Source organism: Zerene cesonia, chromosome 18 (genome assembly GCF_012273895.1).
Source record: "Zerene cesonia ecotype Mississippi chromosome 18, Zerene_cesonia_1.1, whole genome shotgun sequence".
In the NCBI taxonomy this organism is placed as follows: Eukaryota; Metazoa; Arthropoda; class Insecta; order Lepidoptera; family Pieridae; genus Zerene; species Zerene cesonia.
The window spans coordinates 4174678-4194034 of record NC_052119.1 but is presented as its reverse complement, the minus strand read 5'-3'; the positions used below and the strand labels follow the sequence as shown (position 1 = coordinate 4194034).

Below are 19357 nucleotides of genomic sequence, written 5' to 3'. Positions count from 1 at the left end.
TCTTAAATTAAATCTTAATGCTCGCTAATCGAAGAAATGTCATGTTTTTTTTTAATTATTTTGTTTTTTTTTTTAAAGAGAGCCTTTAATGTAATATTGTATACTTTTATTAAAGCTAGAAATATGTCTTACACATTTATATAAAAAATATAACAATTAAAACGTTTAATACCAATGCTTCTATTCCGTTCTGCTTCCTTCGATAACAAACTAACTAAAATGACGTAAGAAATAGTCCTGAAAAAGTGTTTATTTAGTTTTAACATAACTGAGCTAACTTCAAACATGTTCTCTACGATGTAGGAAAAATACTTAGTATTTATATAAGTACAAATATTGTGCGTATAAATAATTAATTAGCTACGCTACGGGATGCCGCGAGGTATGCGCAAGACTACCATACCAGGTGAATGTCTGACACTTGACGTTATACTTTTTAATATTTAATTTTATCAAGCCAATTACAAACTGGGTTTGAATTAACGGAATTTCAAAACTGTTGATGTTAAGTGTTCCGCAAGACGTGGGAAACAAATTGGATATAGCTAGTATATTAAGGTGAAATCCGTGATAATTATTATTAATTTTATTCATTATTACTTATTTATTAGTATAATTGTGATTGTTAATGGGTATGATAAAATTGATATGATTGACATTATTTTAAAAGAGCAACTACAGAGTTTCTTGCCGGCTCTTCTCTGTAGAAACTGTCTTCCGAACCAGTGGTAAATGTTGTAACTGTGTAATATTACAATTCAAAAGTGCTTCTATAGGAAATCTAGTTGAATGAATAAACGTTTGAGTTTGTTTCAGTTTGATATAACATAGAGCGGTTATTGTTGATACCGTTTTAGACGGTAAAGAATCAAATAAATGAAGTATAATATACTTCAATATATTATATTGTATATAAGTACTTAATTCATTTCATTGTTACATCTGTCTAAATTGTTATTTATTATTTTTTTAATTAGATTTTTGTATTTTTTAAAATACTTATATTCATATTCTTTATCGCGAAGCCGCATAAAGATTAATATACTACAACACTAGTTTTTTTTACATATCCTTTAGTGTGACAACAAAAGTATGTATATACATATAGAGAATTAAATAAACTCTGCTTCTAACGTAGTCTGGTATAAAATGAAATTATAACGAACGGCATTATAGAATTTTATTTGATATTTAAGTCAAGATAAGGACGTAAAAGTGATTAACTCGTCAACGATAATATATCTCCAATCTGGTGGGCTGGGTGGATAACAATAATATAAATATTCGCATAAAGCTGTTGAGATGAAAATCTATTAGTGTCAATAGTTATGTATACGTGTATGCTATACTTCAAGGATACAAGTCGGACAGGCAACACTTACTGCTTACTGCTCAACTAAACTTAACTTAACGCTCGTCCCGGCTCCGCCCGGATATCAAGATTCCTGATTTATGCCAAGGAAACATTCAATCGGGATTAAAAGTACCCTATCACTTGGTCCAAGTCAGCTCATACCCCGTCTGTACAGCAAATTTTAACAAAATCCGTTAAGTAGTTTCAGCGTGATTGGCGGACAAACATCCAAACAAACAAACTTTCACATTTATAATATTAGTGTGATTTATTTTATCAACTTTAAATTATATACAATGTTAATTATTAATGGACGAAAAATTGTATAATTAATTTCCTATTAATAAACGTCTGAACTCTATAGTCCATAAATCATAAGTCAATCATTTACAAATTATTATATATTTGATGCTCTAAATAAGTATTCTAAATAAGCACAGTGAGCGTAATTTCAGCAGTCAAAAATATTGCAACTTAAATGCTCAAATTAATAAATCAAACACAAGAAAACTTAAATGCTATTGAGTATTAAGTTCCAGTAAATCACATTTGTCTGAGATACATAAAGATAAAGGAAAATTCAAAATTTTATACCAACTGCATTGGACGTCAAATCCGATCAACTCAACGCAGGGCTAGGAGTCAGGACTAGATCGAGTCTCTAATAGTCTGCCTGACCTAGATGCAAACATATCACGGATGAAACCACGTCGGTAGCAATCATCGCATGTGACTTGCAAGCGGATACTCATTTTATCATCTGTGAATATGCAATAGATATAAACATTGCTTTTTATGTTCAATAGTACATGTTGAGACTTTACGATTTTTGTTTAAATGTAAATTTTAAACAGGCTACTGTTTATCAGCTATTGAATTGTGGTAATACTGCTAGAACATAAAATACACGTTTTAATAACCATAGAAATAAAATTCCAATCGCTTTCAATGACTAATAAATAAGGATACGAATAAAATTTCTAACCAATATATATTACACATTTTTGATATCGATATATCTACGGTACCTGCATGAATAATTGTAACGCAATATTTCGATATTTATATAGATTTATTGCCGGTTGAACTGTTCCAATTGAATTTATGGGTAACTGCAAAGGTGTTGATTAGATTTAACTAGGATTTAGCTCGTCGTAAAGCCACAATTTCCACATTCGCCGACGTTTAATTGGGCACGAACTGTGTGCTACACTGCGATGAATTCACGATTTTGCGGGATCAATTACTAAAACTAACAGATATACGAAGTTTCCAATTTATGCTCTATGCAATAGCCGGGTGTAACAAAACTTTTAAAATGTATCGTTTCAATTAAATTACATTCATAGTCAGTAATTCAAATCGTAAACTAGCACTAGAAAGCCTATCATTTTTCAAAGTTTAACAGGCAAAAAATAATTTATATACACAACGTCCATGAATAAATAAATTTAAAAACTTCAGTGTTTTGGATATGTTTATTATTCATTTTAAAAGAAATCAGCTGTATTTAAACAGCTCTTTTTAAGTTCATTCCGGTGCAGTCTCTTTAAATTTTATGAAACATGGATAGAAAATCAAGATTAATTAATTTATCAAAGCGACTAGACACATCCGACGTGAATTAATAGATACATATCATAAAAGCACATGGTCTATATATCACCGACATCGAGTCGAGATAAAAGAAAGATTCCCTCCCGCACTGTATTTCACGGGACTCAAACGATCGTGAAAGAATTATGTAGTGTGTAAAAGTGACATTTATGATTGTCGAACGGTCGTATTAATTAACCAAACAGTGGTTTTATATATCATTAAAATGGCTTTCAAATTTGTATGGTGACATTAATATGCCTTAATGGTCAATTATTATAGTGATTATGTTATTTCGGCTCTTTTGTTTTGAGGTAAAATATTTTAAGAAATTCGTGTTATTATAATTTCACAAGAATGTCGAGTAATAAAGATTCATCATTTCAAAATCATAAAAATATTCACAATTTACAAAAACTGCATTACATTTGGCATAAAGGGCACAACAATAAAAATGTTTTCAAGCTTAAAAAATATATTACATTATGTAGATAATATTTGCACTCAAAAATTCAAAGAAGCGATATCAGTTAAAAACGAAATGTCGTGGAAAGTTCATTTTACTGGCTCCTGCATTGAGGTGAGTGATAAAACGCGGCGGTTAGTGCTCGTAAATGTCCTAAGCCTGGTGAATTAACGAAACACCTCGATTGAAGAAAAATTACGTTTCTATTTAAGCTGATCTATTACATACCATGTGGCCTTTTGTCAGCAAAGTAGCGCCCTATCAAATATCGTTTTAAATATATATAATTACACTTCAATTGAACAGTAATTGTATTTTAAACTAATATTTAAATTTAAATAATATCCTGTCTTCTCCAGTTCTCCTACCTAAGTTCTAGTACCTAGTTTAAAACGATTGATCAAAATAAGTTTAACAAATAAATAAAAATCTAAATTAAATTTGGTGTAAATTTAAATATTTGTATAAAATATAAAATAGTATATAAGAACAATAATCGTTATGAAATTGTAGTAACGAAATTTAGAAAACAGTTTATTTACGTATTTTTACATCATCTTTAAAATACATATTGAGTAGGTATACTATAATTAAAACATAAATATTTAAGAAAACAATTATATATCGTAAACAATGACGTAACTAATGTAAAAGCGTTTTCTAAGAAGTTTGCGTGTGGAAGAACATACAAAAAATAAAAGTACATACGTCTAGTAAAATAATGCGGTAGATATTCTAGAAAATTCCGGAATTCCCCAAGCCAGTTAATATATAGCCTGGACTATAAATTAACCCTGAGTTCCCCTTTTTTGTTTCACCTAATTGTTTTGATGACATGGGTGCAATAAATGTGACACTAATGGACGCATCATGTATCTTCTGAATTAATTTTCGACGGACAAATATCAAGCTAGGAACATGGACCAAACAAGTTAGTTTTTACACCGATATATGGGAAATCTTTATTAATGATAGTGTAGAAACGTTTATTACATATTGTACAACGATAAAATATGAATTTAGTTTTTAGGCGTGAAATGTATGACCACACGATTTAAAAACTGTTAATGTTTATCAAATGAAATTTTGAATTTATGTATAACTCCTAAGAACTGTTTGGTTTTAACAGTTTGTTATCTTCTAAGAAAATTATTTACTTTAATATAATAATGTAAGAATAAGAATAAAATGTTATTTCTCTAAATAAAAATATCGTAAAAGTTTCGGAATGAATTTGCGAATCGTTCTTATTTTTAATAACAACTCAATACTTTCGTCCTTCGTTTCACGAAGCAGACTTGAATATTAAATTTACGTGCATATTTTATTGATTTCTTAATTAAAACCTGTATGAAAACTGGTTCATAAGTATGTTTGGTACGGGTTGTATCAACCCTTACATATATCTTGTTAGTAATTAAATTTTTGGTAAACATATTATTATTACCATGTTCAGTACCCAGTACAAGAACACCAATTAATTCAAACATTCTTATGACCGATTAAAATTACATGTTTCAATATACATGGTCGTTTATAATTATTTTGGACAGTCAAATAACTGGGAAATTATTCTCAATGTGTTTCATACCTATTTAGTGTATAGGTATTTCATAGTTTATTAAATAATACTTATCTGGTAATATTCATAAAATAAGGGTTATTTAATTCAAGAGATTTGGAATTAAAAATACGTGTATATTAGTTTCATAAATATATGTATATATAGTATTCATAAGTCCGGTGTGCTATCTAATAATTGAATACGTATATAAAAATGATATCTGTTACAACAGAAATAAATATAACAAGATAATAACGACCTCAGATAAAACTCTAAATTCAGGTTACTTTCATCATAAATACAATTATAGTACTTTTTATGATACCTAGTTGAAAAAGTGTATCCGCGTAAATAGTCCTCGTGGTTGGTACCTCTCTCTGTAAATTGTTGGAGTTATGTAAAATTATAAACAATATGTATGTAACTCGCGATGGATACACATTTATAACCTTTTTTTATTTATTCCAGTCCGACAATAGTTTAACTTCAAGTACTCTATAAAAGCTTGTATTAAATTTTACCCAAAATAATAGACAGTTAACAAAGCTTCAGCTTCAATTAATAATTTACAATAAAGAAAATATGTTATTTCAATATGTAGGCTTTTATATACTTATAATATTTTCACGAATGTCAGTAAATTTTTATAAAATATAAATATATCTTATGAAGAGTATTTGCACAATACGCTATTATATATAATAAAATATATCTATCATGAACCATTTTCGTTTGATTTACTTTATAGTTATTTGAAATCAATCTATCTTGTTTAAATGAACACGTACCTATATTTAGTGGTTCATTTCATATTGACGAAGTGTTAAAAATACTTCTCGCTCATACAGTTTAATCCTAAAATGTTTTCGCAAGATCAATCATCTCTAATTTCCACTCCATTAAAGAAATCTACCTCTAATAGAACGCACATTTATCATAAGAAATTACAATATGATAGACATTATGCCAAAGTTTATGACAGAATGTAAATCCTAATCGTATAGATTTCTAAAATATTTCCCATAACATTTAGAAAAGTACTGTTATATTCTTTTTAAAAGAATTGATATTTAATAACCGTACATATTGTTACTTAGCTTGCTGTTAGTTAGAAGCACAGATAAAATGATGCTATTTTAGGTAAGAAGGAACTTAAACTACCTTCAGAATCGGCGGCACCTAATCGTCATAGTATGATGACGGTGAAGTTTTTGTTAAAGAAGTTTAGTTGAACCACAGATAATATAATATTATACTAACAGTTAAAGTGACAGGAGTTGAAAACAAGTCCGAAAAAGTATTAAACTCAATATCGGCAGTAAATCGCCACTTAATAATCTTCGAAATTTATATCGTTTGATTTATTTCGCGAACGTTATCGGTTAGTGAAAACAGAAAAGACATTTAAAACTTTTTTATTACTGGAACGGGTTAAATCAGCTCAAAACTTTGATGTAAAGAAGATCACGCGTTAATTTTAGAACAGTGATTGAGCTTCGGAGACGGTTAACAAATAACCTCACTTTTTAATTAGTCAATAAATTTGTTATTCATCTTATTTATAGTAATGAATATATTTCCGGTCGAATGCATAGTAATAGGTATTTGTCAGAACCATATGTAAACAGTATAATTAACTCCAGTCTTTTAAATGACTTTTTTGTGACTTATCGTTTGCAATTGGCTAAAACTAGCCGCTGGTTGATCTTTTTTGAACAAATCGTAAGTAAGTGACTACAAATTACACGAATAAAGAATATGATACAAATTAAATTCAAGTCACTGTCAGTAGCTCCGTTCAATTACATAATACTAACTCAGTTTTATAGTTGCTTTGTATTTTTTATTTCGTAAATAAATTCCCGCGCTACATTACTTGGAAAAGACAAAATAAGTTTTTGATAACGAGATTTTTATAGTTCTTTTGAAGTAATAGATACGACGTAAAATGTGTTTTTATTTGTTTGTACGCCTTTGTTGTTTATATATAAAAACATGGTCAATATAACTGAGCATATTTATTTACTCTATTGAAATAAAACTTCAAATAATAAAGTCAAAAATAACAGTTTGGAATTTTTGTCCCACTAGTAAATTCAACAATATAAAAGAAAGCAATTGCTACTGAAAATAACCTTAACAGTCTTGAAGGCATTTAGACAATAAGATAAGTAAAGCGAGCAGCGTATTTTGCAAGAATTCAGTTCGTTTAGACTTTGGAACAGGGAGACTAACTCTAAAAAGATTTATACGAATGCGTCGAGACGCGGTTTTCTTCGCGATTCTATCTCAGAGGCGAACGCTCACGAGACGTTATTACATTTCGACTCATAGATATGTCAAATCACTCTCGATAAAGACTCTTTATTTTGATAGTTTTCTTGATATCCAATCGATAGAGCTATATTTACTATAAAGTGGGCGGGCGATATCTTAAATCTAGGACCCGACAAAGTTACTGTGGAACGGGGATCTAATAAGTTGGTATTAATGATGAAAACCGATTCCGCGCCTGAACTGTCTGAGCGGACATGAGAGTGTGTTTGTGGGGGGTGCGGTGATGCGTGGGACGCGGGCGCAGGATGCGCGCGGGCTTTGATGGAAGAATCATGGTCGTCGGGCGGCGCGCCGCTGCTGCGGACGAGATCGTTGCCGCTAGTGCTAGAAGCGAGCGGCGGTGCGCCCGCACGCCAGACCAAACTCGACCCGAGGCAACTGCTCACTCTCACTCGCCACTACTACCCAGAGGGCGGCTGGGGCTGGGGGGTGGCGGTGGCGGCGACGATCGCACAGCTCCTTGCCCACGGCTTGCATCAAGCGGCTGCAGTGCTTGCTGTGGAAGCGATCAAACGATTTGGCCCCGAAGTTCAAATGCAAGCAGGTAATTTCATTCGTCAGTTTTACGCATCGTGCCTTCCTTTTATTATGTATTAAATGAAATACTTAATTAAATTTAATTTATTTAATAAAAAATATTGCACTGTTACTAGTTATTGAATAAATGTATTAATATAATATTCATTAATCAACAATAATCGTAGCGGATGCGTAATTGAAGTCATACAATCGTAAAAGTTTTATAAACGTTTTATAATTTATGAAAGTACTGCAACGTCCAATTTCTCAATCACAAAAATGGCACACAATACGATTGTAGCTGTATAATTTACGAACCACAATATTATTTACAGAGTAAATAAGTTCAATTACCGTCAATTACGTCTTTTACCTACGAAAGGTTGGGCGAAAAGTTCACCCACATTTATATGTCAAATAAAATAATGATATCCAACTTACTTAAATGTTATTGTACGTAACAAACTTTCAGCGATGTAATTACATAAAATATATTCGTAATATGCGTCTAAAATGTAGGATTTGGACGAAATCCAATCGCGTATTCGTTACTTGGTGTAAAACGATAAGTTCGCATAGTCTGGATAGTTGGTGAAAGTTGTGTCATGATACGATTTTCACTGTCCAAGTCCTTGGCCCTTGGCTTAACAAGATTGCTTCGCTAATCATTTGGAAACTACACAAAGGACAACACGATCTTGACTGTATTTGTTTGCTTGTAAAGCTTCTTTTAGTAAACAATATTTGGATCGATGACAATCTTCGTAATATGTACATTATATAGAAAAAAAAATAAACAATAAAGAAGTGGGATATTACATAGAAGGTAACGATCTAATGACCACGTGAAAACGTTAATTCAAAAAGAAACCTGAATAACACCTACATTCCGATATCTATACCCCAAGAAACCTGTGTATATTTGAAACTTATAAATATAAAGATTTTAATAAGTTTTGCTACTTTTTCGTGACTAATATTTTCGCTTTATTATTCATTGTTTAACCCCTAAAGATATTTCATCCTCCCCAAACGCCAATACGTGTATTTCTGCATGTAGCCACACTTCAGCGAGTCAATCATAACGACCGATGTATGTGCAAGCTAACTCCGAGACACAACCTTAGAATAAATTGTGTTATATTTTACGTACAACAGCTTTATTATCAAAATATATTCAACATATTTTTAGGCGAGCTCGCTAAACAAATTTATGTGGTTGCTAACAATATTTCACACACATAAATAAGACTATGTAAATATATTGTTTTTTCAAAACAATTTTTCATATATTAAGATTTTGAAATAATCTTTACTAATATTATGAATGCGAAAGTAACTTGATAGTGCCTCTACTAGTTTGAGAATGGACAATGGGAATGTTATTATCCCGGAAATCCCAGGGGTACGGAAACTGCAGTATTTATGGTATATATAAACTAGAAATGTTTACTTTTTCCTTCAGCTACGCGGACGAAGCTGAGGGCAGAAGCTTGTTATTCATAAACAGACTTGAAAAAACTCAGTATTAATAATACAAGATGACAAGGAGAGCACAAAACTCATCAAATAAATACAATAACATTTAAATAATATTTCTCCTCGGCTCCGCCTGCGTAGTCAAGGGAAATCTCGGTTAGTTCCCGTTCGGGATTACTGGGATAAAAACTATCCAACTGTTCTATCTGTTCCAAAATTCATCCAAATCGGTATACTGGTTTAGACGTGAAGCGGAGAAATACACAGTTACTTTCGCATTTATAATATTACGTAAGTATTTCGAATATTTACGTTATTCACCCTTTTTTTTCCCCTGATCTCTGAATCAGAAAAAAGCATCATTACTGTAGTACTAAAATCATCGTAAAAGGAGAAAAATGGACCTGAATAATGAGCAAATATTTGCACTAAGCTACCACTACGACTTGGCGCCATACAAATACAAAAATAATAACTGTATATCACAAAAAGGAACTGTTAAAAGCAGCAGATTAAAACTATTCTTTGAAATTTTATATCTTTCTTGAAACTTTGAAATAAATTTTCCACGCAAAAGTTTGAGTTAATCAAGTTTTAAATAGGTTTAACTGAAGGCTGTCTTGCTTAAATCAACTTAGTCTATCCAGTAATTAGATGCTGCTGTAAGGGTAGTTAAAGTTGATTGAAGGCGCTACGTAGAGCTATGCTTGTATCACTGTGCGTGCTAGGTGTAATTAAATGGAGGCTTAATTAAGTAACGCAGATACATATACAGTATACATTACACACATTATGTACGTAAGTGTGAGAGGGCTTTTCTAACTTGGACAATTTCATTGGATTTTTTTCTATTAGTATTTCACTTCAAAACTGGCTGATTTGTTATTATTATTATTATTATTGCAATTTAAAACCTTACGTCAAATAATGTCACTGTGCACTGATAGCATGCAATGCTACCATCCCTTATACAAATAAATTAGCTTAGCTGTTATATATTTCACACAGCTTTCATGATTTGTTTGTATGCATCTTTGATAAAACTGTAGATTTACATCCAGTGTAATGCATCGATAAGATCTTCATTAGGCCACTAAATAAATGAAATAAATAAATTCTACATTATATTCTTGGCAATCGACTGGAGTACAGAACCAAAGTAATTTTATTGCGAGAGATCTGTCTAGTCTGTATGAGTTGGTTTTGAACGCAATACGGGTGAACAGTCTAAAGCACACGACACTCGTAAAAGTAACAGCCAATAAATAAAACATTATGTGCGATTTGAGTCTTCAAGATCCGATTATCTATTTAATATACCGACTATCCCCATATTTGGCAAACTAACAATTGAATGTACCTAATTCTCACTTAATATAACCAGCTCAAAGGTCGCATTTTCAACTGACGTCCAAAAACGAAGGTGGTTCTCCATTCGACTGATTTTTTTTTTAGATTTGATTGTGGCGTGACGTGAATATTAATAAGAAGATTGTCTTTTGATACCGTTTAAGATATTGCATAAAAGCTAAAAAAACACATTTTGAGAATGTTTTCATTATATCGTATCGGGTTTAAATACGGTAAATAAATGTTTCTTTCTTTCTTTCTTTCTTTCTAAATAATGAGCAGGCCAATTAGAATATTTATCATAATTGTTTTAATCTTAAAATTTCATTCGAACCCGACAATAACAAATCTCATTATTACACTATTGCCTTTACTGCGCTTTTTCAATCAATCGCCAACGAAATATTAATTACTCATTCTGGTATATAAATTATAAAACCAATCCAAAAAACTTGACTGTACCGATATACCGCAATGTTTACCTGTTAATAAAAACATATATCCAATTATAGACCGTCTCTATTTAAAGACTTACGAAATAAAAGTACGATATGTCTATATCACGAACATAAATTCAACATTAATTCCAAATCTGTTCAAATGTATATTCTTGCGGCGTATAAATTGAATGATATCGTCTGTCTGATAAGCGACCGCATTAATCATCACCTTGCGAAAGACACGTAATGAATAATTTTATAGCGTACGCAATTTATGAACACTCGTTGGAAACATTTTCGATAAAATATCCTTTGAAAAGAAAATCTACATAAAAATTTTCATGAGAAATTAAGCTGAATTTCGCTGAATCACTCTATATGTATAAATAATTGAGTGATTCATCACTTTTCATAGTAAAAAATAATACTTGCAAATAAACTAAATCTAACAAATTAATCACACAGTCCAAGTGACAGCGGATGCTATGACATTTTTAAAATCAAAAGAGTTCTATCAAAGCCCTTTTATTTTGTTAATATAAATGCTTCCTCTTATAATAAATGAGTTTGAAAGCTGAAAGTGTGTCGGAATACGGTTGATGTAGACATTTGGCAGGAATACCTTGCTTTATTCTTCAAATGGTGGCATTAAGTCAAGATAAGCTTTGAGCCACAATTCTTATAGGAAACGATGTTGACTTTATAGCTTAGGAGATGGAACCTAAATGTGTTCCATTAGAAACAAAATATATTGCACGTTATCTAACGAGATTATTGTTCGTTCAGAGCGAGCTCTTAAAATGATTTGTATTAGTTTTGAACACAATGTATTTTGATAATTTAAAGAACTAAGTAGAACTAAGAGAGCTTGCAGAAGAGATTGCAGATTGCAGATTTAAAACGATTTTGTCACAAAAATATATTTCCTGTACTTAAGCAGGTAACGTAATACTATATTGCAGAATTGATTTATCAATAATATGAAATACAAAAGCTCATATATAACAATAAGTGTATTTGCGTGTTAAATATTTCCACTATAGAATCTGTCAAAAAATGTGCGATAAAAAAATCAAACCAGGCGATTATAAAGAGCGTCTGTTTCGCGAGATATTCGCAAAAAGCGCTAGACTGGCAAAAAGGCTAGTGTAGAAACGGGTGGCCGCCCACCTAACTGCCAATCATCGGCAATCGTTTATTAGGATCGACGTAGAGGGTGATACTGATATGTATTAGTGTTGCCAACCTCATCATACATTTATCATCTCAAAGGACGTTTAATATGTTTCGGCTCGGTGACAGGCCGCGTGATAAGAGCGACGTATACATACAGCCGTTTATAATTTGCGAATTCTCCCACAATACACCGTTTCGTACATGATTTGTGGTATAAGTTTGATAATTTAGGGGATAAAATTTAAGGCATTTAATTTTACGACCCTTATAAATTTGCGAAAGCGATGCCTGATTTTTATTAATTAAAACTTGGGCGTACGAAATCTTTCGTTAGAATGATGTAATTACGTCAATTTTTAATCTTTTTAATTTGACTTTCAGTAATTGATTTAAATAATGAAATTTAATTTAATGTTGAATTGAGGATCTATGCATACATTAATAAAGCTTTGTATGAAAAATAGACATTCTTTAGTAAAAGTTATAAAAACAAAAAAAAAAATATTTCTTTCCAATCAATAATGTCACTTTCAAGAAAGGTACAAGTCATTGAAGTATAATAACAAGGCACTATAAATCAAGCAGATCCCTTTGAAAGCAAGCGTGTTAGATGGTGTTAAAAGTTTCGTCACAAAAAAAGAACATCATAGACATTAGACACTCATTTTATAGTTGGCCTGTTTAGTTTGAAAAACGATATAACTATTAATAAAATGTTAGAGAATCTGTTATGGCTAAAAATAATTCAAATTAGTTTTTTTTTTTTCTTGATTGTTATGTTATATTAGCAGAGGGGTTAGGGGTAGAGAAAAAGGAAAGGATTACCGATAGGAAATAAGAAATGAACTAAGAAGGGTGAGGAAAACGAAAAGGCCCTCCGGCGGTCCCTTGTATGAAAACCAGAACTTGTATGAAACAGATTGGATGACATCCTTAATATGATCAACATGAAGTCATAAGTCACAATAAATCGCGTGAACCTCATCTGAGAATAAAACTTTGTTTAATTCTAATAAAACAACCAAGTATTACTTGTCTTGTCTTAAATTTTATTTACTGTATTTTCCTCCATACAAATAAGAATAACTCCGAAATGCTATCTAGAAGGCATGGAGCAGCGTTCTCTTTATTCTGTTACGATTGAGAAAACTGTGCAAGAGTACAATATAGATGTTCCAGTGCATTTGTTGTCGACTAAAGAATAAACTTACCCATTATTTATGACGTTATATTTTGCCTTTATAGCGGCATTCATTGAAAATGTCTTTGTGGGTACAAAGTAACATTTAGAATGAGAAAATTTAATGTGGTATCAAGAAAAGTAATTCTGGATTTGGAATTATTTTTAATATTTATATATACTTATTTAGTATTTGTAGCATGATTTATTCAATATTTAGCATTTATTTTAAAACAAATCATCAAACTGGCATCTGTTCATTCTTAAAAGACTTTTCAAGAGTAGAATGTATTTAAGGAAAAAATGTGAAAATAAACCAAAGTTTTTTAAGTTTCCACGGCTTAATTTCAGTTTGTCGTATATCAATACAAATTGAACCTAAGAGAATATAGAGAGTCTTACAATAAATACATGGGAGGAAATCTACAAGGCGGAATTAAATATATGCTTTTTAAACTTTTTTAACGAGCAACATTGAAACTAAGTCTTAAGTCTTTGCAAGTATTTTAACAAAATGTGTAACAATAGCAACACTCAGTTGTGTTGGTTTTCTATACTAAAAATGTCAACGAACCTTAAAAACTACCGAAGCGAGCTAAAAGTTTTTCAATAGAAGTGTTTGTCAGACGTTTGCCTCAAACCCATCTCGCTATATACCCATTATTTTAACAGACAAATGTACAAGGGAATTATTGTATGATTAGTATTTCAAAACTTGCTCACCAATATGTCCCCACAGATTCCTCTTTATTAAGACAGTTTATTTTATATACAATTTATTTTATAGGTACGTCTCGTAAACAGAGCAACTTTTGTAGCCGAGTTTGAGGTTATGTCGTATAGTTTCATAACTTTATCCTTCTTTATTATCCTTGCGGGATTATATTGTAGAGATGCAACTTGTTACAATGGCATTTTGGATGTATATGTAATAATGATTCATAATAACGCATATCATATAGAAATGTTATATCCGTTAATTAATTAATGATAGCGTAGCTTAAAATTGTATAATTTTTATCACCTTTTAAAACTGCTAAAAACGTGTATTATAAATAATTGGAAAAGTACATGGTTATTAGTTACTTTACATTCTTTATCTAAAAAAGAAGATGAAAAATGAAATCGACAACAGAAAAATGATTAGGGCCTGGACCGTAAAATTTTTTAAATAGCAGTATGCAATCAAATACACTACAAAATATCTAAGAATTTCATAAAGGAACCTATTTGTACGTCCACCCAGATATTTAGGACACAGCTAAGCGGCGCGGCTCCAACTGTATATTATACCATTAAATAAATCTATCATTCCTTTCAATGAAACTGAAGATGGTAAATGAATAGAGCACTAAATCTGTTATGTGCAGATATACGATCGTAATAAACTTCATTTTAATTACGTATTTAGCTACCGATACTCGGAATTATTATGATAGTCATTAAACAAAATGTCAAGATAATTGCAATGCGAGTGCATATTGAATGCAATTGAATGAATGCTTCGAATTAATAGCTAATATGTTTGGGATTTTGTTAAAGCTATAATTTAATCACAATTGTAATGTATAAATTACTAAGAAAATATGTAAGCGACTATTAAATCATTTTATATATGGTTTATATAACCTTTTACACATTGGTATACTTAATAATTACGTTACGCGTTTTCGTTTAAACTTACGGTATCAAAGGCTTACTTGAAAGCTTCATATTTAGTCTAGGAAAATGAAACCGCAGTTGTCGCAGATCATCACACCCATAAACGGCGAATCAATGTCTGTCTACGATCGATCTACTTTGTATCTTTCCTCTTCTCCCAAATATATCAAGATTTGGGTTAATGTTTTAGTTTATATAACATAGCCATACTGAATACCGATGTAAAAACGGAAATGTAAAAGAAAAACGTTGCAGTAAAGTTGTCGGATGTTAACATTGACGAATTAAGACCGTTTTATCACCCGTCGGTACAGCTCAAACATGAAATACCAACACGCAGTTCATCGCAATGCTTAATGCTATAATTAAGAAAATTTTCACTCTTAACGGCTACTTAATTTTCTTTAATGATGATGTATTGACGCCTCACGTACACATTCATGTTCATGATTAAAATACCATCAATTTCATCGAAATGTTTGAAAGGTTCTGCCAGTAATAAATCAACAAATGATGTTTACTTTGTAACGAACTGCAATTTCATCGTGGCTAATTAATTACATACATTAAGTACTTCAGTATCCTTTAGTTACGCCAAATGAGTCTGGATAATGAACTATTATAAATACTTTGTTTGTCTACTGTCCCTTAAGTAAATGAATACTGAGAATATATGAGACATTTAAAGTCCAATATGTCCACTTTGGGATAATAACTTGGGAAAGTTATTGGTCTCTGAAAGTTTCGAGGAGCTCTGGTAATGATGGTAAAAGTTACAGCCTGTTCCAAAATTTGCCTTGAAGCATTTTATTTTTACATTTGCATAGTCTAAGCATTTTTAGTTCTTTCGAACTCCGGACTAGTTCACAGTTTATGTGGATATCTTTGTATCTACTTATCGTCGAATTTGTGACTATGACCAAAATGTTTTTGCTTTTATTTTTAGATCTACTGTTTTGTTTGGTTATTGACTTATATACCTACTTATAATATGAAATAAATGAAATTATGTATGTAATATAGGAATAATGTTATGACACATGATTGAATGTGACAATTCCGATAACAATAGTAGGATAAATTTAATTAATCTTAAATATAATCTTTAGTTTGGTGTCCAATAAACTTTATGTTAATTAACAACATTTTTTATTTCCAGGTTGTCTAGGTGCCATGTCCGCGGGAGTAGCCCTAGCCCTGTCTCCGGTATCGGTTGCTCTCTGTGTCCGCAAGTCAACCCGGGTGACGGCAGTAGTTGGCGGACTGGTTGCGGCGCTAGGCTGCCTTTTCACATCATTTGCCACGCAGTTCCATCAACTGTTCTTCAGTTATGGTGAGCCTTGGGATGAATATTAAAACAAAATTCAATTAACGATAAAAGAAAAGATTGAAGTATGTTAGAAATCACATATTCTTTTTATGTAAATTATTTTGTAGTACATATTTCAATTATGATTAAACACCATGTTAATGACTGTTTCACATGTAACCATAATTTCTAATTGAAAAATATTCACGTTGTAAATTTACTTTGAACCTACCGTAAAATGATTGAAATTCGCATTTAAAATTATGATTGAAATTTTAAATGCGTTTAACTAATAAGACATTAAATATACTTGGCAATATTCCATGCACCTGGATTGACGGTAGTATTTTAAGGTGAAGGATTAAAATTCAATTCTCAAAAATGTTTAGAGATTCAACTTTATAAAGGACTAAATTTTAATCATAACAGATAAAAGAATAGGGGACCACGACAAAAAAAAATATAACAGAGGATGTGGCGACGGTCCAATAAATGAAACTGGAAGCAATGCTAAGTGAAACGCAATATAAAGATGTCTCACACATGAATATAATACAAACAATTTGTGCGCTAATTCACTTAAGATCGCATTGCACACACTGATAGCTCAATTTATTTCATTGCGATCATATCCGAGCATCGTTTTAACTTACTTCAAAGGTATTCGTTAATTGGCGCGCTGAATAAATAATCTGATATTCAATAAACCGCACACAGACTCGAAATAAAATAAGCAAGTTCGTGCAACAGCTATAATTTGCTGGTTGTATGGATGCCAATGAGAATTAAGAGCAAGGCAGGTTAAGTCGTAAAACTTTAACCTCTTTGAGAATTGAAAGAACATGATTGTAATTCTTGAGGTCAAAAGATTAGTAGTAAGTAGGTGAGTGAGTGTTTTTATGATGTTTGAAACTGTAAAAGGTTATTTCTTAATCTAATTATATCATGTTTGAATTGTGTTAATGCATAACTCAAGTATATCTGTAGTGGATAAAATCTAATTATATGACATACTTTTGACGACTTTTATAATTTCACCAACAGAAGGCATCATTAGTATTAATAAAAGATTTTGATTAATAATAATAATTGATTTAAGTAATTTTTTAATTTAATGAAAATGAACTAAGGATTTCTTTTCCCAAAAACAAATCCTCTGTAGATGCGACTTTTTTTGATTCTACATGTTTATTTTTGAAGTTGGTTTGAGAATGGAAAATGTAAATATTTGTAAGTAGAGTCAGCGCTAAATCTCACATACCATCGATATTCAGTATTGAATAGAATTCAAGAATAAGCGTGGCTTTAACCGATACATGTGGTATTAGCATTTAAATTGTTTCTATTTTGTAGTTATTGACCCAATGCACTTTTTAAAGATATATCTTTTGTTATTAAATACATTATAACAAATTAAACTAAGCGAGAGCAAACTTGAGATATTAAACTTACACATTATCTAAAACCTACTAAAATCTACATATAGAACATCTAATACATAAAAACTGATACCATAAAAAATACAAATTTTACCTATTTCATATACAAAAATCGTACTACCTACTGTGATGATGATGATGATGATGAATGATGTGTCTGTGATTTTGCTCTTTCACGGGGCGCAGCTAGTAATTCATATTTCTGATTATTTCCAACACCGATAATGATTTCTAATATTAGGATCATATCTATTTAGCACGCCTGTAAGCTGTTTTGTTCATCTGGTCATCAACATTTATACTATAAAATATAAGGTTGTCAACATCAAAAATATAGTCATTAAATAGCTGAATTTTTTTTAGATATTGATTTGGAAAAAAACAGGATTCAGTTTTCATTCCAGATTTTCATAAGAGACGTGACCTAAATATATTGTATGAATGATAAAATTTTAATATGTATAATAGATTTTCTTCTATTTTAGTATAGGACTGGCTACCTACTTAAGATTACTTACTTTAAGATTTTGGTCAAACAGTGTATAAAGTAGATTATTTAAATAGAAAATATGTTTTTATTTTTATTTTCTATATTTAAGAGAGTTTCAACCCTAACAAAAGCAATACGAAGCCAATGGACGGAAATTTAATTTCATTATACACTTCATGTGTTTACTGAAATATTTAAACGGATAAATGTGACGACTCTCTCGATATTGATTTTTGTTTAAGTTAACCTAATATTCTATCTCTTGATAGATTCATTTTAATGTGATTTTTAATGAGTGGCGTTGAAATACCTAATACAAATTTATTTTATTTTTTATAATTATGCTCTAAATGACAATGAAATTTATTTGTAAAAAATATTTTTTTTATCTATATATCTATACTAAAAGGTAGGGAAGTAGTGTTAATTACACATCTGATTACTCGAGAACGGCTCAACGGTTTGTAATGATTTTCGCTTCGTTGGGTTTGTTTGCACTTGAATTAGAATAATAATAAAAAATTGGAAAATGTAAAACCTACAAAAATCTCTCGGGGCGGAGCTGTGACGAAAAGTTTTAAATTAATGTAGCCTGCTGGCAACTCAATTCGCCATGATAGTTAAAATTATTATTTAATTAGTTCCTATCTCTTCATTTAGGAGAAGACCTTGTACTGATAAAGTTAAAAACTTTGAATAAAAATCATGCCGGGCTGACGGTAACAGTATGAAAATATATAAAACGTTCCATAAAAATAGCAGATGTATAAAGCATTTCCTATACTAATCTCCATGAAAAAATACACACCACGCCACAATTCAAAGAAACGGCCTTCCCGCCTCTTCCGTCCTTTACAAAATATTCTTCGAATTTATGGTCTTTATAAACAACTCAATGGTATTTTTCTACAATGAATCTATAAAATAAATAAAGCATGTAAATGTTTGAAACTATTTATGTAATAGCTGCAACCACTTATGTATCATCATCATCAA

The 19357-nt window shown here is 30.9% G+C and overlaps 1 protein-coding gene across 6 annotated transcripts in view; it reads left to right on the top strand.

Annotated features, from left to right (window-relative positions):
* The window catches only part of LOC119833825 (monocarboxylate transporter 10), an 85663-nt gene that overhangs the window by 60167 nt on the left and 6139 nt on the right, over positions 1–19357 (top strand). For 2 of the 6 annotated variants that reach the window (XM_038358018.1, XM_038358017.1), the window contains exons 2-3: positions 7424–7861; positions 16283–16456. In XM_038358018.1, the coding sequence (XP_038213946.1) occupies positions 7579–7861; positions 16283–16456 (457 nt within the window). In that variant the 5' untranslated portion in view covers positions 7424–7578. Of the gene's footprint in view, positions 1–7314; positions 7862–16282; positions 16457–19357 lie in introns of all 6 variants that reach the window. The other 4 variants (XM_038358020.1, XM_038358019.1, XM_038358021.1 and 1 more) reach the window with 3 other exon arrangements.